General features: G+C 42.6%; 3 protein-coding genes across 6 annotated transcripts in view; 2 read left to right on the plus strand and 1 right to left on the minus strand.

The window, feature by feature from the left end:
- The window catches only part of LOC118389174 (COMM domain-containing protein 1-like), a 69,502-nt gene that overhangs the window by 15,025 nt on the left and 26,532 nt on the right, over positions 1-27,945 (minus strand). Inside the window, exons 1-2 of one of the 2 annotated variants that reach the window (XM_035778992.2) lie at positions 7,150-7,357; positions 6,316-6,603 (exon numbers count right to left, since the gene is read on the minus strand). In XM_035778992.2, the coding sequence (XP_035634885.1) occupies positions 6,316-6,603; positions 7,150-7,323 (462 nt within the window). In that variant the 5' untranslated portion in view covers positions 7,324-7,357. Of the gene's footprint in view, positions 1-6,315; positions 6,604-7,149; positions 7,358-27,945 lie in introns of those variants that run through there. The other variant, XM_052527491.1, reaches the window with a different exon arrangement.
- On the plus strand, positions 7,627-12,153 carry LOC118389176 (uncharacterized). 2 transcript variants are annotated; one of them, XR_008144698.1, is made up of 3 exons: positions 7,627-7,766; positions 9,217-10,130; positions 10,309-12,153. XR_008144698.1 is itself a non-coding variant. In XM_035778993.2 (2 exons), the coding sequence occupies exon 2, from the start codon at positions 9,225-9,227 to the stop codon at positions 10,017-10,019; it is 795 nt and encodes a 264-aa protein (XP_035634886.1). In that variant the 5' UTR covers positions 7,627-7,766; positions 9,217-9,224; the 3' UTR covers positions 10,020-12,153. The 2 variants fall into 2 exon arrangements, 1 of the variants encoding a protein (XP_035634886.1); XM_035778993.2 differs by having other exon boundaries at positions 9,217-12,153.
- Positions 13,388-27,945, plus strand: part of LOC118389177 (protocadherin Fat 4) — a 29,546-nt gene continuing 14,988 nt past the window's right edge. For both annotated transcript variants that reach the window (XM_052527489.1, XM_052527490.1), the window contains exons 1-26: positions 13,388-13,556; positions 15,245-15,310; positions 15,622-15,785; positions 16,041-16,085; positions 16,220-16,309; positions 16,439-16,528; positions 17,028-17,135; positions 17,232-17,345; positions 17,453-17,546; positions 18,897-19,009; positions 19,224-19,397; positions 19,637-19,765; positions 20,019-20,174; positions 20,336-20,516; positions 20,824-20,957; positions 21,046-21,993; positions 24,043-24,168; positions 24,510-24,755; positions 25,031-25,129; positions 25,311-25,483; positions 25,686-25,837; positions 25,974-26,281; positions 26,431-26,541; positions 26,663-26,854; positions 26,960-27,054; positions 27,197-27,358. In XM_052527489.1, the coding sequence (XP_052383449.1) occupies positions 13,478-13,556; positions 15,245-15,310; positions 15,622-15,785; positions 16,041-16,085; positions 16,220-16,309; positions 16,439-16,528; positions 17,028-17,135; positions 17,232-17,345; positions 17,453-17,546; positions 18,897-19,009; positions 19,224-19,397; positions 19,637-19,765; positions 20,019-20,174; positions 20,336-20,516; positions 20,824-20,957; positions 21,046-21,993; positions 24,043-24,168; positions 24,510-24,755; positions 25,031-25,129; positions 25,311-25,483; positions 25,686-25,837; positions 25,974-26,281; positions 26,431-26,541; positions 26,663-26,854; positions 26,960-27,054; positions 27,197-27,358 (4,349 nt within the window). In that variant the 5' untranslated portion in view covers positions 13,388-13,477. The remainder of the gene's footprint in view (positions 13,557-15,244; positions 15,311-15,621; positions 15,786-16,040; positions 16,086-16,219; positions 16,310-16,438; positions 16,529-17,027; positions 17,136-17,231; positions 17,346-17,452; positions 17,547-18,896; positions 19,010-19,223; positions 19,398-19,636; positions 19,766-20,018; positions 20,175-20,335; positions 20,517-20,823; positions 20,958-21,045; positions 21,994-24,042; positions 24,169-24,509; positions 24,756-25,030; positions 25,130-25,310; positions 25,484-25,685; positions 25,838-25,973; positions 26,282-26,430; positions 26,542-26,662; positions 26,855-26,959; positions 27,055-27,196; positions 27,359-27,945) is intronic.

Genomic DNA, 27,945 nt, shown 5'->3' on the forward strand with positions numbered 1-27,945 from the left:
CCTCCAATTAAAAGACACCTAATGTTACATGCCAGCTCTCATCTATAGTCAGGAATTGGAATGGTCTGAATACCTATCATATATCTTCACTTTCCGAACTCTTGAATTGGCACACACAGAACAAACCTTCACTTTTGACAAAAACTATTTGGTCATAGGGATTCAGTCAACATTCTTTCTGCCTGATGGCTGATATTGTTAATGCATTATGTCTTTGACTTCACAAGGTAATGGAGGTTGGGTTTGGTCGCTGCTGGTAAAAGCTTGTCTTGTAAATCAAACATCAACTGGGAACTCCTCTCTTGATTCCACGGATCACTGGTCCAAAACACTGTCTGTCAAATGTAATGCACTTACAGTAGGAGAACTAAGGCTTAGGCTGTCATCCGGATGAAAAGTCAAGACCAACACCTGGATGGGCTTAGTTAATGGTGTTCAGTAGGACAAAACGTTTTACACTGGGAAAAACAAATGTGTGTTCTTATTGGACAAGATCCTGTAGCACCTCCATTTTGAAATGTTTCATAACATTTCGTGCCTAAAGAACAGGAACGTGCTATATGAAATGTAAAGATGTGTAAACTACACCCTCATACAGCACGAAGAGATGGTTTACTACTGGAGCTCTGAGAATTCAATAGAATGTACAGCATGTACTGTGGTCATCTTCAAAGGGGAGAGCACAGCCATCAGTGGTGCTATTTACTTAGCTTCCCTCAGCTAAGTAAATAGATCCATTGAACAACTACTTTAGGGGATCTCCCCCAAAACCAACAGAATTAGTTTACTATTTCACAGCACCTGATAAACTGTCAGTTGCAGAGAATAGTATGTGTCGGTAGGATGTAGGCTTTTTTTAAACCACAAGGGAATAATAAAGGGAAAGGGGGATACCTAGTCAGTTGTACAACTGAATGAGTCTTCCGCATTTAACCCAACCCCTCTGAATCAGAGATGTCCGGAGGGCTGCCTATCCACATCCATGTCTTCGGCGCCCGGGGAACAGTTGGTTGACTGCTTTGCTCAAGGGCAGAACGACAGATTTTTACCATGTCAGCTCAGGGATTCGATCCAGCAATCTTTTGGTTACTGACCCAATTACAAACTGTTACAGAACCAAATTGGCCTACTCATCAGAAAACCTATACTGCATAATTCAGACTTGTGCTAATGTTTGTTTTATAGATGAGGGGTGACTAACCTGTAGAAAAATTGCATGTGACTGTGTTAATCTTACTCTACACAGACTACCAATGGTCTGTCAGCCTCTAGTTTTCATGCTGAAAATTTTACAAATGTGCTACTAGGTACTAAGTGAAGTTATTGATTTATCACGTTATTGTAAGAAGTACACACACTGGAATTCTTGGTTAAAGTTCTCACGAATGAAATAGTCTCTCCCACTGCCAAATCAAAATGTCAACAGACCACTTCTATTCACCCTAGTAAAAATTATGTTTTCATAAATCGGCTTTGAATCGGTTTTAGTATCCATGAAAAGGCTCAATGCCTGTGGTTACAGCAAGGAAGTGGTTGGGTCAGATTAGAACATATTTTTGATCCCAGATAAAAGCTGAAGCTCCATTGGGAACGGAGCAGACTCCACCCAGCCCATTATTAGGCTATTCCAAGTTTATTTAAATAGGTGGGAGTGGATGCTATGTTCCATTTTATCTCAAGTCTACAGGGAGCTCCCGATTCAGAGTAAATAGGCCTGTGTGTTGAATGAAAGTGGGCCACTCCGGTCCATTAGAAGATGAGACATGCAAAAGAAATAGGAAGCCATTTGAAATGTTGTCTTGATTGTATTCTGTATGGTTCATATACATTTTCCTGTTAAATTAGGCCATTTCTATGCAATATTTCTGGGGGACCCCTTTTGGCTCTAGAGCACCCTCAGAAGCAAAAGTTCTGTATAGCCTTTTCAAGCAGTTGACTCTAGAGCAGGGGGGGGCAATTCCAGTCCTCGAGGGCCAGATTAGTGTCACAGTTTTGCCCCAGCTAACACACCTGACTCCAATAATCACCTAATCATGATCTTCAGTTTAGAATTACATTTGATTAAATCAGCTGTGTTTGCTAGGGATGGGGAAAAGTGACACCAATCAGGCCCTCAAGGACTGGAGCTGCCCACCCCGCTCTAGAAAATCAAGGCTATAGAAGCATTAGCGGGACAAACTAGCCCACCAACCAACCAACCAACCATAGAATGGATGTAGCCCAGTCATGCAGATAAGATGTCGTCCTATAGCTGGAATAGACTGTTTGGTGCTTGGCCGTTGGTGATTAAGATGAGGAAAGGGGCGGGGCAAGCTGATCCCAGATCTGTCGATCCCAGAGGTCGACCGATTAATCGGAATGGCCGATTTCCAGTTTTCATAACAATCGGAAATCGGTAATTTTGGACGCCGATTTTTTATTATTATTATTTTTTGGACACCTTTATTTAATCTTTATTTAACTAGGCAAGTCAGTTAAGAACACATTCTTATTTATAATGACGGCCTAGGAACGGTGGGTTAACTGCCTTGTTCAGAGGCAGAACGACAGATTTTTACCTTGTCAGCTCAGGAATTCAATCTTGAAACTTTACGGTTAACTAGTCCAATGCTCTAACCACCTGCCTCACGAGGAGCCTGCCGGTTACGCGAATGCAGTAAGAAGCCAAGGTAAGTTGCTAGCTAGCATTAAACTCAATCATAATCACTAGTTATAACTACACATGGTTGATGATATTACTAGTTTATCTAGCGTGTCCTGCGTTGCATATTTTTTAAATTTTTACCCCTTTTAATTTTACCTTTATTTAACCAGGCAAGTCAGTTAAGAACATATTCTTATTTTCAATGACGGCCTGGGAACAGTGGGTTAACTGCCTGTTCAGGGGCAGAACGACCTTGTCAGCTCGGGGGTTTGAACTCGCAACCTTCCGGTTACTAACGCTCTAACCACTAGGCTACGCTGCCCCTATAATCGATGCAGTGCGCATTCGCGAAAAAGGACTGCATTTGCTCCAATGTGTACCTAACCATAAACACCAATGCCTTTCTTAAAATCAATACACAGAAGTATATATTTTTTAAAAATCTGCATATTTAGTTAAAAGAAATTCACGTTAGCAGGCAATATTAACCAGGTGAAATTGTGTCACTTCTCTTGCGTTCATTGCACGCAGAGTCAGGGTATATGCAACAGTTTGGGCCGCCTGGCTCATTGAGAAATAATTTGCCAGAATTTTACCTAATTATAACATAACATTGAAGGTAGTGCAATGTAACAGGAATATTTAGACTGATGGATGCCACCCGTTAGATTAAATACGGAATGGTTCCGTATTTCACTGAAAGAATAAACGTCTTGTTTTCGAGATGATAGTTTCCGGATTCGACCATATTAATGACCTAAGGCTCGCATTTCTGTGTTATTATGTTATAATTAAGTCTATGATTTGATAGAGCAGTCTGACTGAGCGACAGTAGGCACCAGCAGGCTCATAAGCATTAATTCAAACAGCACATTCGTGCGTTTTGCCAGCAGCTCTGATGCAATATGACTTCAAGCCTATCAACTCCCGAGATTAGGCTGGTGTAACGATGTGATGTGAAATGGCTAGCTAGTTAGCGGGGTGAGCGCTAATAGCGTTTCAAACATCACTCGCTCTGAGACTTGGAGTAGTTGTTCCCCTTGCTCTGCATGGGTAACGCTGCTATGAGGGTGGCTGTTGTCGTTGTGTTCCTGGTTCGAGCACAGGTAGGAGCGAGGAGAGGTACGGAAGCTATACTGTTACACTGGCAATACTAAAGTGCCTATAAGAACATCCAATTGTCAAAGGTATATGAAATACAAATGGTATAGAGAGAAATAGTCCTATAATTCCTATAATAACTACAACCTAAAACGTCCTACCTGGGAATATTGAAGACTCATGTTAAAAGGAACCACCAGCTTTCACATGTTCTCATGTTCTGAGCAAGGAACTTAAACATTAGCTTTCTTACATGGCACATATTGCACTTTTACTTTCTTCTCCAACACTGTTTTTGCATTATTTAAACCAAATTGAACATGTTTCATTATTTATTTGAGGCTAAATTGATTTTATTGATGTATTATATTATGTTAAAATAAGTGTTCATTCAGTATTGTTGTAATTGTCATTATTACAAATACATTTTTAAAATCGGCCGATTAATTGGCAGCGGCTTTTTTTTGTGTCCTCCAATAATCGGTATCGGTGTTGAAAAATCATAATCGGTCGACCTCTACCTGTAACCTCCATGGTGGTTGCTTTAGCTGGGGTCTGTCAGTTGACTTGGTGATCGTCCCAAATGGCACCCTATTCCCTTTGGTCAAAAGTAATGCCCTATAGGGAAAAGGATGCCATTTGGGCCACACACCTCAAAATACTTTCCCCCTCTCAGACACTCTACGGAATATCCACGTGGACATCTGAGCCGTGGCTTCCATAGCGACTTTACAAACCAAACTAGGGAAAATGTGTTTCCATCGGATCTATGACCAAACCAAAGACAAATCAACATTTGGCATGATTCTATATATAGCTTAATAGATACATAGGTTATAGATGGGATAAAGAAATAGGCCTAAGTCATTTACACCCTTCAAGTCATATAGATTAAATTTAATGAAAGCCCACAGCATCCTAACCTAAAACACTTAGAATGATCTTGATATGGGAGTATGAGCCTATTGGCCAGTTACATTTACTGGCTATAAAAATGATGTTTATTGGTAGGGATGATGCAAATTATCATACTTGTTTATAATGTACTGTGTTGTAATCAATCATGGATGTAATAATAATAATCAACTAAATATAGCTAGTGTGGCAGTTGGAAAACAAATCTGTAGTAGGAGCAGAAAAAGCTCTAAAAACTGAATGTACTTTTCTTTTACAAATTGATACAATAATCATTCCCTGGGACTGATGTGCCTACACTGCAATATAGTCTCACTTATAGTACTAGGCCACCTCGTTCTCACATTCTAACAGTGTTGACCTTACATTGGGGCAATTCCCCAGTAACAGAGTGATGCTGAGACTCATCTTTCACACACAAACTGTCATTCTTTATGGTTTAACTTTGAAATCATTGGTTTTTGTTTGACATACATTTTAAAGTGAAAAATCAGATTCTCAGCATCACTGTTACCAGGGAATTGCCCATTGTCTTCTGGCAGGTGACGTCACTCCTACACAACGCTCGTCTGTCAACCGAACAGCAGGCAATATTGTTGCATTGTCCATCTGGCGTAAGACAATGCTTTTGGCACCTATAATTGTGAAACTTTTATTTTCCTGGAACTCTCCCTGCTACTAATACCAAGAAGAGAAGATAATAGTAGTGTCATCAGCTAATTCCAGACTAAAAGGATTGAAGCTAGAGCCAAGTCGCCATCTCAGCAGAGCCACAGAGATGCCAACTCTCCACAACAATGCTGGTCAATAACATGATAGAGGCAGGGGAAAACCTTTTTAAAAAGGCACACACAGGGCCAGGCTTTTGGGATAACCAAAATGAACACCACCTTTGCAAAACAAATTATAGCGTGCCATTAAAAAGTCATACCAGCATTCTTAGATGGATTGTGAGATATTGGGTTACAGTGATACTATTGAAATTCCAGTATAGTCCCCAACCCTCAACTATATATGCGTCCCAAATGGCACTCCATTTCCTATATAGTGCACTACTTTTGACCAGGGCTCATAGGGCCAAAAGTAGTGTGCTACATTGGGAATAGGGTGTCATTTGGGACACAACAATATTTTAGGTTGAGGACTAACAGGTGAGAGGCAGACCAGTACTGTATATGTAGCACTGGTATATCAGACACAACCATTTGAAACTATGACAATGTAATAAATATACTGCTAAAGCAGGAAAGAGGAAGGTGAGTGCAAAGTCACTGATGTGTTCTGAATGACATGTACTCTTCAGCTTCCTCAGTTTGCATAGTCCTACATTATATTGACATTACATTTCCTAGAGGTTCAACTATGCATGACCCGTTGGCCCAGGGGGGTGGCAATTTCACTTTAAGACTAATTAGATGATGGTTTAAAATCAAAATGTGCAAACTCCACCCACCTGGGGCACATTATGGAACAAGTCCAGATGAGAAAGCCTGTTGATTTCCATAATGTACTGTCTGAAAGCACAACTGGGGAATCAAAACATAACATTGGTCTAATTGTAGGCAGCCATATAATGTGCTTGTACAGTCAGTGTGACTGGTATTTTTAAAGAGTGGGCTTCTTGCGCCCCCCCCCCCCTCCCACTCCCCTCTCACCGCTCCAGTCCTGCCCAGTTCCAGCTCCACCAGGGCCACGGGAATGTTAACAGCACCCCCTCTGCTGGCTGAGGTCTGGAGGTCCACCCTCCAGGTGAGGCCCTTCAGGCCGGGCTCCCAGCGGCTCTGGCCCAGCAGGCTCTCCCTCACCCGGACCCGGTGGCTCTTCCAAAACCGGGAGAGGGCGGCCGCCTGCTCGGCGCTCACACCCCCCGTGCCCTGCTTCCTGGTCTGGGCAGTAAGGAAGGCTTCCAGCTGGGCCTGATCCATGTTAGCAGTGGCGATAGACTGAGGGGGGGGAGAAGAAAATAAGCAAATATTTGTTAGTCTAACAAAGAGGTTGACGTTTTTCTAGTTGTATTCTCTTGGCATGGACAAGATAGAAATGTAGACAACTTCATCTTCACATCAAGGACATTGAAGGGAAACTTGACATGTGTTTACACAGGTGTTCTAGTGCTGCCATCTAGTGGACAGGTAAATCTCAGCCTGTAGACAGACAAACTGATCTAGCATTGAAAACCACTGTTGTCAACATGAATGAATCCACACACCCTATCCTAGCTATTTATTTACAATGCCATTTGTACAGTATAGTACAAATTGAATGAACTGATTGAGCTGAAAGATTTGTTTTGGTAAGATTGTACAGACAGCTATAAAGAAAGACAATAGAGAAACTGGTTTCAAGCATATGGGCTGCAGGACGAGGTTGAGCATTTGAAACATGTATCTATTTGCTACCTATAGCCTATCCCTATAATAATGTAGCTTGTCAATCAACACGAGGGGAATCAGGTGAGAATGGTCTCAAAATGCAGAAGTTGACAGTACCTTTAAAAGACCTTTCATCTTTTCATGCATCGCGCGAAACTCCTCCTGCGTTAAGTCTGGATAAAGTTCATTTTTCAAAAGTTCCTCTGTTATTTCAGCATTATTATAATACACTATTTGTGCTATTCCGTTCAGCAAACCGTTCAAAGATTTCGACGTTTCAACATCCGCCATGTTGTAGCCCCACTGGTCACGTGGCTTCTGTTGTGTATACACGCTCATTGGCTGTGTTTCTCACCATACTCACGCACATCAATCACTGATTGGCCTACATATCCAAGAAGACCCATCCATACACACACACACACACCAATCATCGTTGAAAGCTACTTGAGGTTGATAAAATGTAGTGTTATATAATGAAAATTCAAAATATAGTATGGCCTTTGTAAACCTTTCACAAACTAAGTAGAACATGAAAAGTATGTTAATTTTTGTACAGTTTCAAAATCAGTCTTTAATGTTGACATGCAAAAAATGTGGTACTTTCGGTTTCATTTCCTAAATTTCAGCCTCCCAGCCCAATCCCTACCAGGATAATACCCATAAAACACTCACTAGGACACAGCATACGCACAGCAAGAAAGCAGCAAGAACAGATTGACTTCATAAATAAGGTACAGGGCAAGTATGTATGAGTGTGTGTGTGTGTGTGTGAGAGCGAGAGATGGCAACATAGTAAGGGGTATCACAGGTTGTTTTCTCCATTTGGCATCGTAACTGTAACATCAAACACCTATTATTGTATAGTTTGTGAAATACAGTATCAGCCAGTACTAATAATAATTTGAAAAAATTGACAAAATATTAATCCACCCGGCGTGTCAGATTTCAAAAAGGATTTACGGTGAAAGCAAACCATGCGATTATGTAGGACAGCTCTCTCAGCAGACAAAACATTAAACAGCTAGCAGCAAAGTAGATTGCTTTTCTGACTTTCGTGACCAATCAAATTAATCCCTTACCTTTGATGATCTTCGTATGTTCGCACTCACAAGACTCCCAGTTACACAATAAATGTTTGTTTTGTTCGATAAAGATTATTTTTATATCCAAAAACCTCCATTTGGTTGGTGCGTTTTGTTTAGTAATCCACAGGCTCGTGCAGTTCACGACGTGCAGACGAAAATTCCAAATAGTATCCGTAAAGTTCGTAGAAACATGTCAAACGTTTTTTATAATCAATCCTCAGGTTGTTTTTACAATAAATAATCTAACATATTTCAACCGGATGGTAGCCTTTTCAATAGGAGAGAGAGAGAAAAGGTCTTGCTCCAGGCGCTCGCGCATGCACAAGTCTGGGGACACCTAGCTATCCACTGACGCGATGTGATCATTCTCGCTCATTTTTCAGAATAAAAGCCAGAAACTATGTCTAAATACTGTTCACACCATGTGGAAGCCATAGAGAAAGGAATCTGGTTGATATCGCTTTAAATGGAGGATAGGCTTGCAATGGAAAAGAGAGGTTCCAGAATAACAGCACTTCCTGGTTGGATTTTCCTCAGGTTTTTGCCTGCAAACCCGCTGCTGACAAGTGTGTAAAATCAAGCACACCGCCATGCATTCTCCATAGGAAAACATTGGCAGTAGAATGGCCTTACTGAAGAGCTCAGTGACGTTCAACGTGGCACTGTCATATGATGCCACCTTTCCAACAAGTCAGTTCATCAACTTTCTGCCCTGCTAGAGCTGCCCCGGTCAACTGTAAGTGCTGTTATTGTGAAGTGGAAACTTCTAGGACCAAAAACGGTTGAAATGAGAAGTGGTAGGCCACACAAGCTCACAGAACGGGAACGCTGAGTGCTGAAGCGCGTAAAAATCATCTGTCCTCGGTTGCAACACTCACTACCGAGTTCCAAACTGCATCTGGAAATAACATCAGTACAATAAGGGTGGGACCTACTCCATATTTAATACCCATGAAATTGGAATGAGATGTTCGACAAGCAGGTGTCCACATACTTTTTGTCATGTAGTGTAGCTATATTGTGTATGACAGGCATGTCATGTAGTTGTAGGGTAAACATTTTGTTTTCCTCTCTCTCTTTCCTCCTATCTCTTCAGGTGTAACGATGGCTAACATTAAAACATTAAATGAAATTGGACACCTCAACTCATCTGGCTTTGGTAGGCCTTGGCCCAGGCATGGACTTTACCTGCTCCACTGGTTCTCCCATAACTACGTCATATTCGACAACAATGGTGACCTGCTGGCGCTGTACAACCCCAAAAGGAAGGAGTTTGGTTTCCATCACTTCGATAACCGACTCGAGTGTGACGGTAACTGGTATCAATTGCTCCCCAACCAGAACTTTCCATACTATGAGGTGGGCAACCTGAATACCCCAGGGGCAGGTGACCTGCCAACATACGTTAGGCAGAACTACAAAGGACACCATGATGACAGCAATATGGACCGTATCATCATCAGTCTTCACCCCGGCTTGGTGTTGGATAAAGTCTATGTGACCCAACACGAGGATGTGAGGACCTTTGATCGCCAGAACACCTATCGGATCAGTAAGGGTTTGGTCAGGCTCATCCGTAATCTGGAACTGGAGGAGCTGCTAAGGCAAGCTGGGTACCCCAGAACCATTATGTTTGTCAAAGCAGTCAAGCGGCAAGAGACTCCAGCTCGAAGCCACACCACCGTTTGTCAACCAGCTGTCAGCCAACCTGACTGGGTCAACAACAAGAGGCCCTCTGTTGTGAGTCCCAGGCCAACACCATCAAGGGAGACTGTGATTGACATGCCACATGACTTATTGCTTCGTGAGAGCAAAATAAATCATGTGTCTGTCAGTATCCCCGAGAGCAGAGACTCCCATAAGCCTCGGCGGGAGAGGCGATGCTGTGTCATTCTGTAGACTGGGCCAAAGAGAGTCAAAAGGGTTCATCTTACAGGACGAATCGGGAAATAACTGTGGACAACATTTATTACAGTGCTCCTATAAGTAGGTTTACAGTGCAACACTATTGTAAGTACTCATTATTGTTACACTGTACCTACAGCAGTGACCCTAACCCTAAGTCACTTTTTAAACAATTATTTAGAATAAAGTATTTTTTAAATTAAAAATCATTTATTTCAACATACAATCACTTCTTTATATGTGTAGATTTCTGAAAGATTATAATCAACCTCTATACTTCTAGAGAAAACTACAATACAGCCCAATGGCAGCCCAGTTACCTGGTTTGGAACAGAATACAGAACCTGGTCCAGGTTTGGAACAGAATACAGAACCTGGTCCAGGTTTGGAACAGAATACAGAACCTGGTCCAGGTTTGGAACAGAACACAGAACCTGGTCCAGGTTTGGAACAGAACACAGAACCTGGTCCAGGTTTGGAACAGAACACAGAACCTGGTCCAGGTTTGGAACAGAATACAGAACTGCAGATTGCCCTTTAATAATCGTAATTATCTTTCACTAATACAACTGTACATAATTGATTTTCTGTAAAACCAAGGCCAATAGTTAATCATTTCCCACAGTGTTGTAACAGCTCTGTTCTAATTGGTTAAGCAGCTTCTTGTTTAGATTCAACTGACTAAGGGCTCTATTCAATTCGTATTGCGGATGTTCAGCATTACAGCGTGATAGAAATATTAAGGCAAATTTCAGTGGCGACAGCGCCCGCTGTACCACCAGAGACTCTGGGTTCGCGCTCAGGCTCTGTCGTAACCGGCCGCGACCAGGAGGTCCGTGGGGCGATGCACAATTGGCCTAGCGTCGTCCGGTTAGGGAGGGTTTGGCCGGTAGGGAGATCCTTGTCTCATCGCGCACCAACGACCCCTGTGGCGGGCCAGGTGCAGTGCGCGCTAACCAAGGTTGCCAGGTGCAGTGCGCGTTTCCTCCGACACATTGGTGCGGCTGGCTTCCGGGTTGGATGGCGCTGTGTTAAGAAGGAGTGCGGCTTGGTTGGGTTGTGTATCGGAGGACGCATGACTTTCAACCATCGTCTCTCCCGAGCCCGTACGGGAGTTGTAGCGATGAGACAAGATAGTAGCTACTAAACAATTGGATACCACGAAATTGGGGAGAAAAGGGGGTCAAATTAAATTTGAATTCAGTGGCGACTTTGCAGTCACGGTAAACGCTGCATATGTCGTCTCAAAGGGAAATTACCTTTATATTTCTGTCTCGCAATTATAGTTAAAACGTTTGTGAAAGTAGAAAGAGATGAGTAAAGTGTTTTTTACAAGCGGGTATCTGGTATAAACTGGTATAAACTGTCAAAGTAGACTCATTATGAAGCGTTCATTCAGAATGTGAATTTGTTATAAATCATATACTGCTGATAAAAGGGAATAAGTCAACATTTGTGCATTATCAATCAAAGAAAGCATACATTAAATCAACCCATCTATTTCCCACTCTTTATTCTCTATTCGCTTTAACATTGCACTGAGATTGACCAATCAGAATATACTGTAGTTCATTGATTATGCTTGTGTTATAGTTCCCAGGTGTGGGATGCTATTGGCAGATATACACCCCTAGAACAGGATTAATGAAGAAGAAGAGAGAATTAGCTTCTTTAACTTGGTTTCTGTTCCAATGCATTTATTAAAGTTTCTCATATTCCAAATGTGTGTTTTATTCGAAATCATCAAATTACAATGTAGAAAATTACCCGTTTACATTCATTTAAATAGATTCACACATTTATTCTCATATCAATTGAAATCCCTTTTTTTCAAGCAGTAGTTTATAACTACTGTGTATCTTTGTGTGTCTCACACCAGCTGTGATTTAGGTCAAAGTTCACTGATTACAGTCAAATATGGTCTATTTATAGATGGTTTACAGTATCATAAGATGGTCAGTCTCGATTTCTCAAATCACATTGTTTCATAATAACCTCATCTCCCACTCAGTTGTTATTGAAAATATAGTTTAAATGTCACCACAAACAGGACTAGAAATGTGTACAGCAACAGCCAACTGGCCATTTAATCTGAGGTGAGGGTATTAAAAAGCATTATTTCCCAGCAGCATACATGTGTTTTTATTGAATTGAAATGCACTAGATATTTTCCGAGACAGACATACAGTTCAACCTCCACTCAAATCCTAGGTATGGGTCTGACCATTATCTCAATATTGGTAAACTTAGTGATAAGGCTGAGGTGTGTTTGACAGGCAATGTACCAGTTACAGGAAGTCTTCATTGGCACACCATGTTACCATGGAGCTGTCAAGCTTAGGAGTCCATTTTGGATAAACTTTAATCCAGATCAATTTATATGATTTTTGGCATTGATATGTTGGTGGCGGGAAGGCTGAAACCACACTCACTGAAACTCTTAAGGATCCGCCCCTTTTTCAATTTTCACCTAAAATGACATACCCAAATCTAACTGCCTGTAGCTCAGGTCATGAAGCAGGGCTATGCATATTCTTGGTACCATTTGAAAGTAAACACTTTGAAGTTTGTGTAAATGTGAAAGGAATGTAGGATTTTGGCCACTAGATGGCAGCAGTGAATATGCAACGTTTTAGACTGATCAAATGAACCATTGCATTTCTGTTTAACATATTGTATCAAGACTGCCCAAATGTGCCTAATTTGTTTATTCATAATTTTTCATGTTCAAAATTGTGCACTCTCATCAAACAATAGCATGGTATTCTTTCACTGTAATAGCTAAGCTTTCTGCCAATATCAGATATCTCTATGTCTAATCGCATTAGCCTACGTTAGCTCAACCGTCCTGTGGACAGGACACCGATCCCGAAGAAGTTTAAAACTATAAAGCACTCCCTTTCCGCTTACAAGGAAATGAAACTTAAGACTTCATACTATAACGTAGTGCCCTACCGATGTAGGATCTTAATTTGATCGCTCTTTTGTTGCTGATAATTATCCTGCACAGCAGGGAATGCAAACTTGAAGTGTATTTGGCTTCTAAAGTTTGTAATTTGGACATTGATTTCAGAATTTATTTGCCCTGACGAAAATTGTATCAACCCCTAAAAAAAAATCCCTTAATTAATCCACATCATAACTCAACTTTCCTGTTGCTGCTGGATTATTGTCCTGCTGTAGCAAATTGGCTCAAATTAAGACCCTACATCTGTATGTGGCTGTTACAATGAATGCGCAACACATTCCATGGTGTTGTCAGTGCCCCTTGGACCTGTTTATATCCCTGTAGTCAGGCAGTAACACTTAATGGCAAGTCATAAATGTATTGTAGGGTAAATAAAGTGTGGCCATTTCAATATTCCCTCTATTCAGGAAATCAGTCGGTCAAGCAGGTGCTGTGGACGGTACTGTAGCAGGGGGTAGAAAAGTAGTGACAATCACCATCCAATATGGGGTCTATACGTTTTATGTGGATGTTACTCCTCTCAGGCTCTCTATGTGTTCATGATGTCATGGGCATCCCCATCAGTGAGTAAAGTTTGTTTGTGGCTACATTTTGAAGATTGGTATGATATCAATACGGTACATGGTTTGGGGAATACTGTATAGTGTAGATTAATAGAAAATGGTTAAGATCAATTAGAAATGTTAATCGGTAATTGATTTGCCTTTGTATTTTGCTAAATGTATGCTCTTATATTATTTTACACATATAAGCTATTTATTAGATTATTATTATGTATTTTTGACACTTCATTTAGACATTAGTAAACAGAGGGGGGGGCAGGCAAGTTGGAGTAACAGTAGGGAGGGTAAATGCGGGGAATGAACCAGTAGGGAGCGGCTTATATGTGGCTGGATCCGAGAGTGTTGCCATTAGACCATGACGCATAGATTGTTGTTACCTAATTACAGTGGCGATTTTAGCCCCCCCCATTTTTTTACATGCATGCCAGCAAAGCCACTACACAACACTAAACGATTTTGTACTCAAACTTTGTCATCTAAGTCTGGCATTCTCTGGATTTATGGTGCTTTCAAGACAACTAGGAACTCGGAAAAAAACTAGGTTGAATCATGACGTCAGTGATCTTCAGGTTGGATCTTTAGAAAGAGGCCTGAGTTCCCGACATGGAATTCCGAATTGAATGACCGTTAAAAACGTATTTTCCCAGTAAGAGCTCGTTTTTTCCCCAAGGTCCCAGTTGTCTTGAACTCACTGAAGTCTGAGATTTCCGGGTTTCCAGTTGTTTTGAACATGGCAGAGGTTATGCTGGATTGACAGCATAGACAATGTTTTCAACCTTTTCTGGCCCATGGTGTTGAATGTTTATCCTTTTAAGCTTGGAAAAGAGACCCTTAAACCCAGACTTGGACCACACACCCACTCCACTGAATAGCAGGCTAGTGAATGCTTTACAACGCTTGCAGTTCACTGCTGATTTCTTCCAAACCACTCATTTTTGAATTTGCGATTTCCAATTTATTGTGTAATGTTTATGTCCATTGGCCGATGAGCACTGATACATTTAATCTATAATTTCTCTTCATATGACAAGGATTCATATGAAAAGGATTTGCCAGTAGATTGTCGACGTGATTCATGATGACTGCTTGCCTAGTTTGCTAGCTAAGATTTTGAAAGTATGATGTTGACATGATCAGTCCCATCAAATCTACGGTAGATATAACGTGATTTTATCTGTGGCCAATGACCTTGAGACTTCTTGGATGGGCACTTCTAATTTAACTCTATGGCAGCACCAAGGGGCTTGAATTTTTGAGCTCTCCCCGTAGATTTTGCAGGGATATAGTGTCCCCATGAGTGACAGAACACTGAGCCAATCATGGCGTAACTAGAGAACATTACAAACCCCTACGATTCGTATTTTCCACTGGCTGCTCCACCACCACAGAAAGCACTGAGCTAGGCTGAAACACCTGCAATAAGGAGCTGCCTTATTCAATTTTCTTTTAAAAGAGACCATTTTTGTATGCGGCTTTATTAACAATGATTTTTAAATTATTCATTTTTTACATTGTTTGCAAACTGATAAGCGACACGTATTAATGGCAAATTAACATGCAAAACAGGAGATATTGACACAACTCAAATAGAAATCACCAGAATCCTGATTAGAGATTGTCATTTGCTATTTCATGATGCTAAAGATCCACGTAAACAATACCATGTTTGCCCTAATGTTTATTTCTAGGTACATCAGTGAACTGTGCTGAAGGGTCAGACCTAACACTGGGAACTGTGGATGAGGAATATGAGGGTAATCAATGCAGTCATTCATTGCAGTCATCCATGCCATATATATCCATTCAAGTATTACATTTGTTAATGAGTCATCAAACCAATTTGTCTTACTGGTATTTCTGTTAATAAACGATTACACAGGAAAAGAGAGATGCCTGGATGAGGGGAGAAAATTAGATTTATAGAATGGGTTCAGTCTTTTTTGTAGCAACCTTTGTTACAATATATTGACTGTAATGGGGGGAAACATTCAACAACATTCAATAGACATTGCTGGTACTACACATCACCCTAATTCATATTTGCCTCCCCCTGATGCTACAACAGGGGAAGTGGAAGTCCTCAACGAGATCCCCGTGGGTAATACCGTGAGGCTTGAGGCGTATGCCTTTCCAGAACACATCAATTTTCTCGAGTTAGTTTACACCCCTGGGAGTACAAATGCAACAGTCCGTACCAAGATGGCGCTGGATGCAGATCTGTTAACACAGGTGAGATGGTTATGGTGGCTCTACAACGTCTAGCTCTGGTCCAGGGTGTTGGTGCGCGTGCCTCTGCTAAACTCCGACAGTAGAGGAATGCACCGTAGCGCTCTGGATCAGAGCTATACAACGTCATTCATGGTCAAGTATGGTTCACTTTAGGTGTTCGCTTTTTTATTGACAAAATAGGCGAAGGCTAATTCCTGATGAACATGCTGCAAAGGGTGTTGAACTTTACAATTATCCCCCCTCTCTCTCTTGTAGACTGGCGGTCAACTTTGGTATTCTGTTGTGTGTGTGAATGGCGCGGTAAGTAAAATTGAAAGATTATAAACTAATGTGACAATGGTTAGTATGTATGCTGTATATGATGGATTGTAACAATATATTGTAATGTATGAGAAGTGCATTTTGTTGACATAAAACTGTTATTATCTCTTCAGCTCGAAAATAAACGAAAACTTATCGTCGCCGACTTAAATGACAACGCTCCAATATTTGAGCAAAAGGTGTACACGAAAACGATATCTGAGGTACATCAGTCTCATAGTCAACTATGAGTTGGCAAAAACATAATACTCCTTCCTGTCTTACACCTTGCAATACAATGAGCCCCTACGGGTTGTTTACGTGGTGAACCACCATGTGTTTTGTCTCTCCAGATTCAGGCAGTGAATTCTGAGGTGATCAGAGTGAAAGCAGTGGATGCCGATATCAGCATAAACAACAACAGAATTACATACCGCATATTGGTGAGTCACACATGGGCCCGTATTCACCAAGAGTCCCAGAGCAGGAGTGCTGATATAGGATCAGTTTAGTCTAATATAAGATAATAATAAATAAGAAGGGAGACCTGATCCTAGATCAGCAGTCCTACTCTGAGACGCCTGATTAAATTCAAGTCCTGGTCTATACTTTTTTATAAGTGTAACAGCAGTGGTTCTGTGACCACACCTGAGCTACATTAGCTCCCTTAGCTTAGAGGGATGGACAGGAGATCCGGGTTCGAATCCTTTTGGTCACATAAATTAGTCACAGCGAAGTGATCAATATGTCACATTCACCAATGTAAACAGCTAGTCTAAACTGTCCATACAACTGTCTTACAAACATATATACAGCTACAATGTAGGTCTATAATCTATAGCAGATATTGGATAACCCAATGGAAATTATTACTGAACAGAGTTATCTGATTCTTCCTCTGATACTGTTCCACAATGACTTTGGTCTTCCACCTTATTTAAGGACCCAGCACCCGCTGAATTTGAGGTCCGCAACGATGGGGCAGTACTGTTGAAGAGACCTCTGAACTACAACGTCGCCCAAAACTACAAATTCACAGTTGAGGCGCGGGTAGGTGATCTCACCATATCACAACCTACCACATTGGTCCAGAAATGGATATCCATGTTTATCTATTAATAATGCTTCTGGGATCCTTCCTTTTAGGATAATGGTGATCTCTTCGACACAGCAGACGTTGTTCTTGAGATTACGGACTTTGATAATCTGAATCCCTATTTCAATCACAGCCTTTACCAGGCTACCATACAGGAAGAACAAGTGAGTGTCATCATACCCATCAGACTACAAAATGTCATATATGTATCCTTAAAGCCACTGTGTTGCTGTGGTTGTGATGTCTATTTAATACATCATCTCCTCTTTAGACAGGGCCTTTCCTCACCATCCAGCCAGAGGGCATAAAAGCACAAGATGGAGACACTGGCATTAATGTGGCTATAGTCTACAGCATCAGTTCAGGTGATCTACTTGAGGCTTTTACCACAGGCTTGGACTACAACTCCCATCAGTCTTAGGATTTTTTTGTTGTTGATATGAAACAAGTACACTATATACACAAAAGTATGTTGACACCCATTCAAATTAGTCGATTTGCCTATTTCAGCCATACCCGTCGCTGACAGGTGTATAACCTCAAGCACACAGCCATGCAATCTCCATAGACAAATATTGCCAGTAGAATGGCCTTACTGAATAGCTCAGTGGCTTAAAATGTGGCACCCTCATATGATGCCACCTTTCCAACAAGACAGTTCGTCCAGTTTCTGCCCTGCTACGGTAGAGCTGCCCCGGTCAACTGTAAGTGCTGTTATTGTAAAGTGGAAACATCTAGGAGCAACAACGGCTCAGGCGCAAAGTGGTAGGCCACACAAGCTCACAGAATGGGATTGCCGAGTACTGAAACACGTAAACATCATCTATCGGTTTCAACACTCCCTACCGAGTTCCAAACTGCCTCTGAAAGCAACGTCAGCACAGTAACTGTTCGTTGGGAGCTTCATGAAATGGGTTTCCATGGCCACGCCTAAGATCACCAAGCACAATGCCAAGCGTCGGCTGGAGTGGTATAATGCTCACCGCCATTGCACTCTGGAGCAGTGGAAACTCATTCTCTGGAATGAATCACGCTTCACCATTGGGCAGTCCGGCGGACAAATCTGGGTTTGGCGGATGCCAGGACAACGCTACCTGCCTCAATGCATAGTGCCAACTGTAAATTTTGGTGGAGAAGAAATAATGGTCTGAGGCTTTCATTGTTTGGGCTAGGCCCCTTAGTTCCAGTGAAGGGAAATCTTTACGCTACAGCATACAATTACATTTTAGACGATTCTGTGCTTCCAGCTTTGTGGCAACAATTTGGGGAAGGCCCTTTTCTGTTTCCGCATGACAATGCTCCCGTGACACAAAGTGAGGTCCATACAGAAATGGTTTGTCGATATCAGTGTGGAAGAACTTGACTGGTCTGCACAGAGCCCTGACTTCAACCCCATTGAACACTTTTGGGTTGAATTGAAAACGCAGACTGCGAGCCAGGCCCAACCTCACTAATGCTCTTGTGGCTGAATGGAAGCATGTCCCCGCAGCAATGTTCCAACATCTAGTGGAAAGCCTTCCCAGAAGAGTGGAGGTGGTTATATTAATGCCCATGATTTTGTAATGAGATGTTCGTCGAGCAAGTGTCCACATACACTCCATGACCAAATGTATCTTTGCATATGGAAACCTTCAGAATATCATATTTGCATGAAAACGTATGTATGAGGTTCTGTTCACATTGTGGTGGAATGTTGTTGTGTGACTTTACTTCAGTATCACCAAGCAAGTATATCAGTAACTTCAACATCGACACAAACAGTGGAGTCATCTCTGTGGTGACTGGGCTGGACAGAGAGGAGATATCCACAGTCACTGTCAATATCAAGGTATTGGGAATTGTAGCTATAGCATTCTAGCGTTTTACGATTACTCTAAATAAGTAAAACCGTACTTCTCTCAGTTCATTCTCACTGTAGATTTATTCACAATCACAAGTGCATTAAGACAGTTAACATGGTATGGGCTTTAGGAGGGCTGGTGACCGTTGTATACATGCCAAGTTATGGATGTCAAATATCAACATCTATCACTTCCTTCCAGGCATCTCAGCAGGATGACAGCCTAAAGTCCGCTGACGCTTTGGTGTCTGTTACAATCGAGGACGTCAATGACAACGCTCCAGAGTTTGACAAAGTTAGCTACTCTGTCGCAATATTGGAGAACTCTCAAAAAGACACAGTTGTTTTCAGAGTCACAATCACTGACCTGGACAAGGTAGGTACAGTGGCATAAAAAGAAAATGGGTGATGGATTTACGCAAAAAGAGATTCACTACTCGAGTTAGGAAGCAATGTCAATAAGTGCATATATCAAAACAGTTTACACGTTTATATCTTGAGTTGTGTCTGTTTCTACATGAGCCAAATCATTTGTCACGCTTCATTTTATTTTTTCATTTTAAAACTTCATCCCCCCCCCCAATTGGACATGAAACCATTTTGTCTTTGTCTCAGGGTGGATTTGTGGGAACATTGCAGATCCTTCCGGAGTCTGTACCTTTCTCTATACTCTTGGATGGAACTGTCATAGTGAAGAGTTCATCTGACCTGGACAGGGAGACTGTTGGAAACTTCCTCTTTCAGGTCAGACACTGAAACATAACAGTACTCAGACCTACAACTTTTATCCATTTAGCAGCTGACATAATCACAATAGCTAACAAATCAGCAAGGAACCTGGAAATATGTCTCAAAAGGTGCAAACTCCAGGTTTAATGGCACTTGTACCATCTAATAAAACACGTCTTATCAAGAAATCTGTCCCAATGGGGAGTGCACACGTCAGTTGGTATGCTGTTGAACACCTTCCCATGTCTTCCCTACATCCAATATGAAGATTGAAGCACGGGAAAATGACCCGCCTAACCACGTTGTGTTGGCTGATGTGAACGTCACCCTCCTGGATGAGAATGACAACATTCCTCAATTTAAGAGCTCCAGGTACGAGGGCAAGGTCTTCAAGAACCAAACGGTGGGGATGTTGGTTACCCAGGTGAGATGGCTTCTAACCTTGAACCTCAATTCGTCACTGTGTTTGTTAAAGTGTTTTGTCAGAGCCATTTACAATGTGGGAAACACATGATAGCCATAGTAACACGATTGTAAAAAGAAAACAATGGTATTGCTTTGGTCACCACACCATGTGATTGGTAGGTTGAAGCAGCCGATCTGGATGCTGGTGCTAATGGACAGGTCAAGTACTCAATAGAGTTTGGGAACCTGGAAGGATATTTCTCCATCGACGAAAACACGGGCGAGATAAAACTGGAAAAAAACATTCCTCTGAAGGAGAACGAGGTCCTTCAGTTCCCTCTCTATGTGACAGCAAGAGATGGTGAGTCTAGGTAAAGTCTCTGTATAGAGAACTTGAAGGTAGTGTCATGTAAACTATTTTGTGGAGCGCAATGTAGTGCGGAATTAATCTGAGCGTAAAGTTGAGGAGATATGTGAAAGAACACAAGCAACTCAAGCAAACATACCATAGTCTAGTAACCATAGTATATATACACTGTAGACTAAAATAATATGAGAGGAATAGTGTATATCTACAGGAGGCTAGTCGGTCAACAGCTGGAGATTTGGTTATGGGTTCCCAAAGAAATTGCAGCCCAAAGTGACTGTTCTCCTCTCCTGTCCTGTAGGTGGCGTAATATCTCGTTCCTCCTCGGTGCTAGTGGAGATCCAGGCACCTGGAGATTCCAACCCCCAGTTCCTCTTGAAGACTTACCGTGGGAGGATAGAGGAAGAGACGGATCCAGGGACGATGATTGTCAAGGTGAACTTCCCCAGAACCACTAAATTCTACTTCATCTGAAAAAAATAACCAGATCGATCCTATAACATTTTTGTCACCCCATATATAGGTGACATTCCTAGCAGTAACAACAGTAGTTCCCGTGACGCTTCAGGTCCTGAATGACGCCGACAAGTTCGCCGTTGACTCCAAAGGCGTTTTCACCTCTAAGGTCAAACTGGACTATGAGACCAAAAATAACTACTCAGTCCAGATCTCAATCTCGGATGGCACCAGTAGAGATGAGGCAACAGTTGTGGTGGAAGTGATTGACATCAATGACAACAGCCCCGTGTTTGGCGCCAGCTCTGTAACACAACTGGTCCCTGAGGATACGGAGTTAGGGGCCAACCTCACTGCCATGACCGCCACGGACGCGGACAACGGCTTCAACAGGGAGCTCCGCTATACCCTCCGGGGAGGCGAGGGGAAGTTCGCTATCGATCCCAAAATAGGGATGGTGTCCCTGGCTGGGGCGCTGGACAGAGAGACCAAAGCAGAGTTCAGCCTGGAGGTGGTGGCTCAGGACCAAGGTCGTCCAGCTCTCTCTGCAACCGCCACTCTGCTCATTCAAGTATCTGACATCAACGACAACGTTCCAAGTTTCTCCAAGACGGAGTATGAGGTTGAGGTCTTAGAAACAGAGTCTGTGGGAACGACACTGGTCACACTAGAAGCGGTGGATCTTGATGAAGGCACAAACGGTACAGTGACCTATAGTATATTTCTGCAAGACCCTCCCTCGACCGTGGCGTTCTTCCAGCTGGACTCGTCCACTGGGGAACTGCGGCTGGCGCAGGCCTTGGACTATGGAGCAGTGAAGGTGTACAACCTAATGGTACAGGCTGCAGATGGGGGGACCCCGTCCCTCATTGGGAATGGTTCAGTGGTGGTGAGGGTGAAAGATGTGAACAACAACCCGCCTCAGTTTAGCGCAGAGCGTTACGATGTCGCCGTCTCTGAGAACCTGGCCAGCGGAGCGGCTATCGTGACCCTGGAGGTCACCGATGAGGATGAGGTCAGAGAAATGAGACTGTCATTATCATCATGAGATCGATTATATTTCGTTATGATATAAACAATATCTATAACATTACCATCTAAATTGAGATCAGTGATATATCTGCACGATATGAAAAATATTGACTACGGTATATCGATTACAGTATAACAATGACGATATATCAACTACTATATATAATCAAATGACAATATATACAGTACCAGTCAACATTTTTCACACACCTGCTCATTCAAGGGTTTTTCTTTATTTTTTTTACTATTTTCTGCATTGTATAATAGTGAAGGCATCAAAACTATGAAATTACACGTATGGAATTATGTAGGAACCAAATAGTGTTAAATCAAACTACATTTTATATTTGAGATTCTTCAAAGAAGCCACCCTTTGCCTTGATAACAGCTTTGCACATTCTTGGCATTCTCTCAACCAGCTTCACCTGGAATGCTTTTCCAACAGTCTTGAAGGAGTTCCCACATGTGCTGAGAACTTGTTGGCTGCTCTTCCTTCGCTCTGCTGTCCAACTCATCCCAAGCCACAGGGTGGCAGGTAATCTAGTGGTTAGAGCATTGGACTAGTAACCGAAAGGTTGCAAGATTGAATCCCCGAGCCGACAAGGTAAAAATCTGTCGTTCTGCCCCTGAACAAGGCAGTTAACCCACTGTTCCTAGGCTGTCATTGTAAACAATACTTTGTTTACTTTTTTTCTTAACTGACTTGCCTAGTTAAATAAAGGTTCAATTAAAAAAAAAAATGGGTTGAGGTCGGGTGATTGTGGAGGCCAGGTTATCTGATGAGGCACTCCATCATTCTCCTTCTTGGTCAAATAGCCCTTACACAGCCTGGAGGTGTGTTGGGTCATTGTCCTGTTGAAAAACAAATAATAATCCCACTAAGCACAGAGGAAGTGTGCTGTGGCACACTTGTGCCTTGAATTCTAAATAAATCACAGACACTGTCAGCAGGAAAGCACCATCACACCTCCTCCTCCATGCTCCAAAGTGGGATCCACACATGCAGAGATCATCCGTTCCCCTCCGCTGCATCTCACAAAGACACGGTGGTTGGAACCAAAAATCTTACATTTGGACTCATCAGATCAAATGACAAATTTCCACCGGTCTAATGTCCATTGCTCATGTTTCTTGGACCATTGGTGTCCTTTAGTAGTGGTTTCTTTGCAGCAATTTGACAATGAAGGCCTGATACACGCAGTCTCCTCTGAACAGTTGATGTTGAGATGTGTTTGTTACTTGAACTCTGTGAAGCATTTATTTGGGCTGCAATCTGAGGTGCAGTTATCTCTAATGAATTTGTCCTCTGCAGCAGAGGTAACTCGGTCTTCCTTTCCTGTGGTGGTCCTGATGAGAGACAGTTTCATCATAGCGTTTGATGGTTTTTGAGACTGTACTTGAAGAAACTTTCAAAGCTCTTTTCTGGATTGACTGACCTTCATGTCTTAAAGTAATGATGGACTGTAGTTTCTCTTTTCTTATTTGAGCTGTTCTTGCCATAATATTGACATGGTCTTTTACCAAATAGGACTGTCTTCTGTATACCACCCCTACATTGTCACAACAACTGATTGTCTCAAACGCATTAGGAAGGAAATCAATCCCACAAATTAACAAGGCACAACTGTCAATTGAAATGCATTCCAGGTGACTACCTCATGAAGCTGGTTGACAGAATGCCAAGAGTGTGCAAAGCTGTAATCAAGGCAAAGGGTGGCTACTTTGAAGAATCTCAAATAGATTTAGATTGGTTTAAAAATGTTTTGCTTACTACATGATTCCATGTGTTATTTCATAGTTTTGATTTCTTTACTATTATTCTACAATGTAGAAAATATTAAAAATACCGAAAAACCCTAGCATGAGTAGATGTGTCCAAACTTTTGAATGGTACTGTATATCGATGACAATATATAAATGGTGTATTTCATAACGATATCAACAATTTGAAAATATTTCAATACAACCATCCCACCAAAACATTTGACTAATTTTGGAATGATAAACTGACACCATAATCTCTTCCTTTTAGGGTGGATTCTCGAATGGTGACTTCATATTTACCAGTGACACCTTCAACATAAACAAACAAGGTGTTGTTTCCCTGAAGAATGACGTCACCTTGGACAGAGAGACAAAGGATAACTATGTTTTACAGGTATACCACGTCATGTCAACTGACATGTGCTTCATCTGCATTTCTCATAAGATCTACACCCAAATATAGGCCCCAATAACAGTTGGGTTTACTTCCATAAATGTAATCTATGTAGAGTGGGGAAAAAATGTTCATATCTTAACGATGGGCAAGGACGCAACTGGAGGACAATCTATCTCTTCCTATCACCCGGACCTCAACCCCACCTAGACACCAAAGTGAACATTGTCTTTGCTCATGTTGTTAAGTCATATAGGTGATAAAAATGTACAATGTGGATAGGCATGCTAAGGTTTGTCAACTACGTCACGTGTTAAAATCGTAACCCTCTCACTGTTCAGGTGGTGGCGGTGGACAAAGATGGCCTGAACGCCACAGCCCAGCTCAACATCACCGTTCTGGACTACAATGACAACACACCCCAGTTCCCTACTCTTCCAGACCCCATCCCTTTCCCTGAGGGGGAGTACTCTGACAAGTCTCCAGGAGAGGTGTACCATATCCTTGCCACAGACTCAGATCTCGGCTCCAACGGAGAAGTCACCATCTCCATCTCCTCATCTGCCATGCCATTTCTCTTCAGGGAGGTGAGTCCAACCAAATAATGAAGCTCCTGGTGAACCTTCTTTACATAATACATTTTGTTAGATGAGAATTTGGATCTAGGGTACCAGGTTCGTTTACTGAGGTGTCAATCATTTTGATTAAGAAATGACCAAACACACACAAAAAAGCAGACACTTTTGATGACCTCATCATTGGCAAACCATGTTTCTCCTCACGACTTCTCATACTCACTTAATCATGAGCAATGTTGTTAGGGTAACACTGCGTATTTACACTAGTGTGTCTTGTGCTGAAGGATGGGATGCTACTGGTTGTGGGTCCTCTGGATCGGGAGACCAAGGACATCTATGAGCTGGTCATTGTGGCCACTGACAAGGGGACACCACAGAGACAGGTACTATATACAAAACACAGTGGCCTAATTTATAGGGTCCCTTCACCCTGAAATCAGTACGACATTACCATAGCAGTACCATATCATAACACTATACACCACAACACACAATATCAAAGTTCTGTGCAGCCTGCCTTCTTACACACAGTTGGTTTCAACCATTCCAACCCCGCTTCACCAGAACATGACCAGCATCAGAGTCAGCGTGACAGATGTTAATGACAACACGCCGGTGTTCAGTGCCAGTACGTACACGAAGAGCATCCTGGTGAAGGACACCAAAGTGGGGGACGCGCTGTTGACCCTCTCTGCCACAGACAAGGACATGGACCTGAACGCACTCATCACCTACAGGTTAGCCATGCACTGCTGTCAAAACTCACACACACCTCTGTTGTACTTTCTACTCCCAGTCGTGGAGCCGATACTGTAGAGATGAGTTTCAAGTCCAAATTGAGGAATAAAATCGGGCTAAATGGATCCTTAACAATGTTGAAGAAATGTGTCTGTTCCTACACCGAGTTATGCATCAAATGCTCCTCCTCTGGCTATCTAGTTTCTCCTCAGGCGCCTCCCCCCGCTTGGCCCTGAATGGTAGCACAGGAGAGGTGACTGTGGTCTCTGACCTTTCGGATGTCACGGAGGACACACTGCTTGAACTCACTGCAATGGCAAAGGACAGCGGGATGCCTCCTCTGAACTCCACAGGTCAGGGATCGAGCATCGCAATTGGACTTGTGTTTGTGTGTTTTTATAACGTTGAGTTAGAGTGTATTATTTCATATGTTAGTCTGAATAATGATGGATACTAAATCTGTGTGTGTTCTCTCTTTTCACCTCATAGCCAATGTCCAGGTCTTCCTGATGACTGTCAGCCTTGGAGTGGACGTGGCCTTTGAGAACTCCTCCTACAACTTCAACGTTCCGGAGAACGAACCAAAAGGGAGACCTGTGGGGACAGTGAAGGCATCACCAGGGAGCCCCGTGTTTGTGGTTAATTATTTCCTGACCACGCACATGGACCTGTTCTCTGTCGATGCCCTAGGAGCCCTCACCACCAAAGAGCCGCTGGACAAAGAGACTGAGGAGTGGTACATCCTGGAGGTGGAGGCAGTGGACTCCAGGACTCCCCCTACTTCTGCCGTCGCAATGGTATGACCCATCCTGGTACCTGGCGACCAGATTTAGAGGACGTTTTAGAGGTGTTGCTTAGCTGAAATTATCTCATCATATGGGGGAACAGATTTCGGATGACAAGTAATCTTTCGTCTCTCACTCTCTTCCCTCACTCTTCCTCTCAGGTCAGGGTACAGGTGGAAGATGTGAACGAGGCCCCAGAGTTCAAGGAAGAGACTTATGAAGCCAAAATCTTCAGCATTGCCCCATACAAATACCCTGTGGTCCAAGTTCAGGTAAGGGATGCAAAAGTGAACAGCGGGAGAACCACTACATCCCTGGTGCCATGTCAAAGTTGACATAAGTTCTCATCCAGCTCCTCCATCCTGACCCCCCACTCTTCGCCCCTCTCCCCAGGCCACAGACCCAGACAGTGGTGACAGCGGTCGTCTGGACTACAGTCTGACAGAGCCCAGCTCGTCTTTTGACGTGGACCGTTCCACAGGCCAGGTGTACGTGGTGTCAGCGGTGGGATTAGAAGGAAAGACAACCACCGTCCTGGTGAAGGCCACAGATACTAAAGGACTCCATGCTACAACCAGGGTGGAGGTGAGTGGTGACAACAGTGAACTGTACATATGGTAACACACATGACTTAATCAGTAACTTAACTTGCAACAGTAGTTACAGTATGCTGCTCTATTCTGCCCCCAGGTGTACGTGCAGGGAAGTGCCAGTAATGATGTCGTAGTCATCTCCCTCAACCAGGCCACCAATGTTGTGGAGAAGAAGGTCCCTGAGATGGAAGAGTAAGATATTAGAATTGATAAAGTTTTTGTACCACACAATATGAACCACACAAAAGTGTGGGGCTGTTAGACGGGGTCCTTTTGCCCACTTTATCTCTCTTCCTCAGTCTTTCTCATATGCCTCTCGTTCTGTGTCTCTTAGGTCTTTAGGGCGAGTTCTGGGCTGGACCGTAAAGGTGTTAGAGATTTCCAGCACCAGCAGAGGAGCTGTTGTGTCCCGGGAATCTGGGAGCGCCGACAGGACGTACGTCAGCTTCATTGCCGTGAACAGCGGGGAAGTCATCCCTGCCAAAGACGTCAAAAGGTAAGATCAATGTGATTTTGAAAATCACTTCATCCACAACAAAGTAGGCCATCCTATAATGAGAAAATCAAAGCCATTGTTGGTTAAAGTTTAACTTTGAGGATGGCGAGTCTGAGGTTGGTCTCATTAAGGGAATTTTTGTGGAACATTCTTTAGTAGTTGACATAGACATACAATGACTGGACGCAACATTGCTTCCACAATTTTCAATTCAGCACGATGAACATCCATGTCTGTTCTACACGATACAAATCTAATCGGAAAAATCTGTAATGTGACGTTGCATTCTTGAGAATAAGCTCCTAATGCGCAGACCAGCTGGCTGGTGTGTTTATGGACATATTCAATCAAACCTTATCCCAGTCTGCTGTTCCCACATGCTTCAAGAGGGCCACCATTTTTCCTGTTCCCAAGAAAGCTAAGGTAACTGAGCTAAACGACTACCGCCCCGTAGCACTCACTTCCGTCATCATGAAGTGCTTTGAGAGACTATGGACCATATCACCTCCACCCTACCTGATTCCAAGATGGCATAGCAGTTCAGACGTCTTTTGTCCTTGTCTTGTCGTGTCCCGTATATATATATA

This window comes from Oncorhynchus keta, chromosome 10 (genome assembly GCF_023373465.1).
Source record: "Oncorhynchus keta strain PuntledgeMale-10-30-2019 chromosome 10, Oket_V2, whole genome shotgun sequence".
NCBI classification, from domain to species: Eukaryota; Metazoa; Chordata; class Actinopteri; order Salmoniformes; family Salmonidae; genus Oncorhynchus; species Oncorhynchus keta.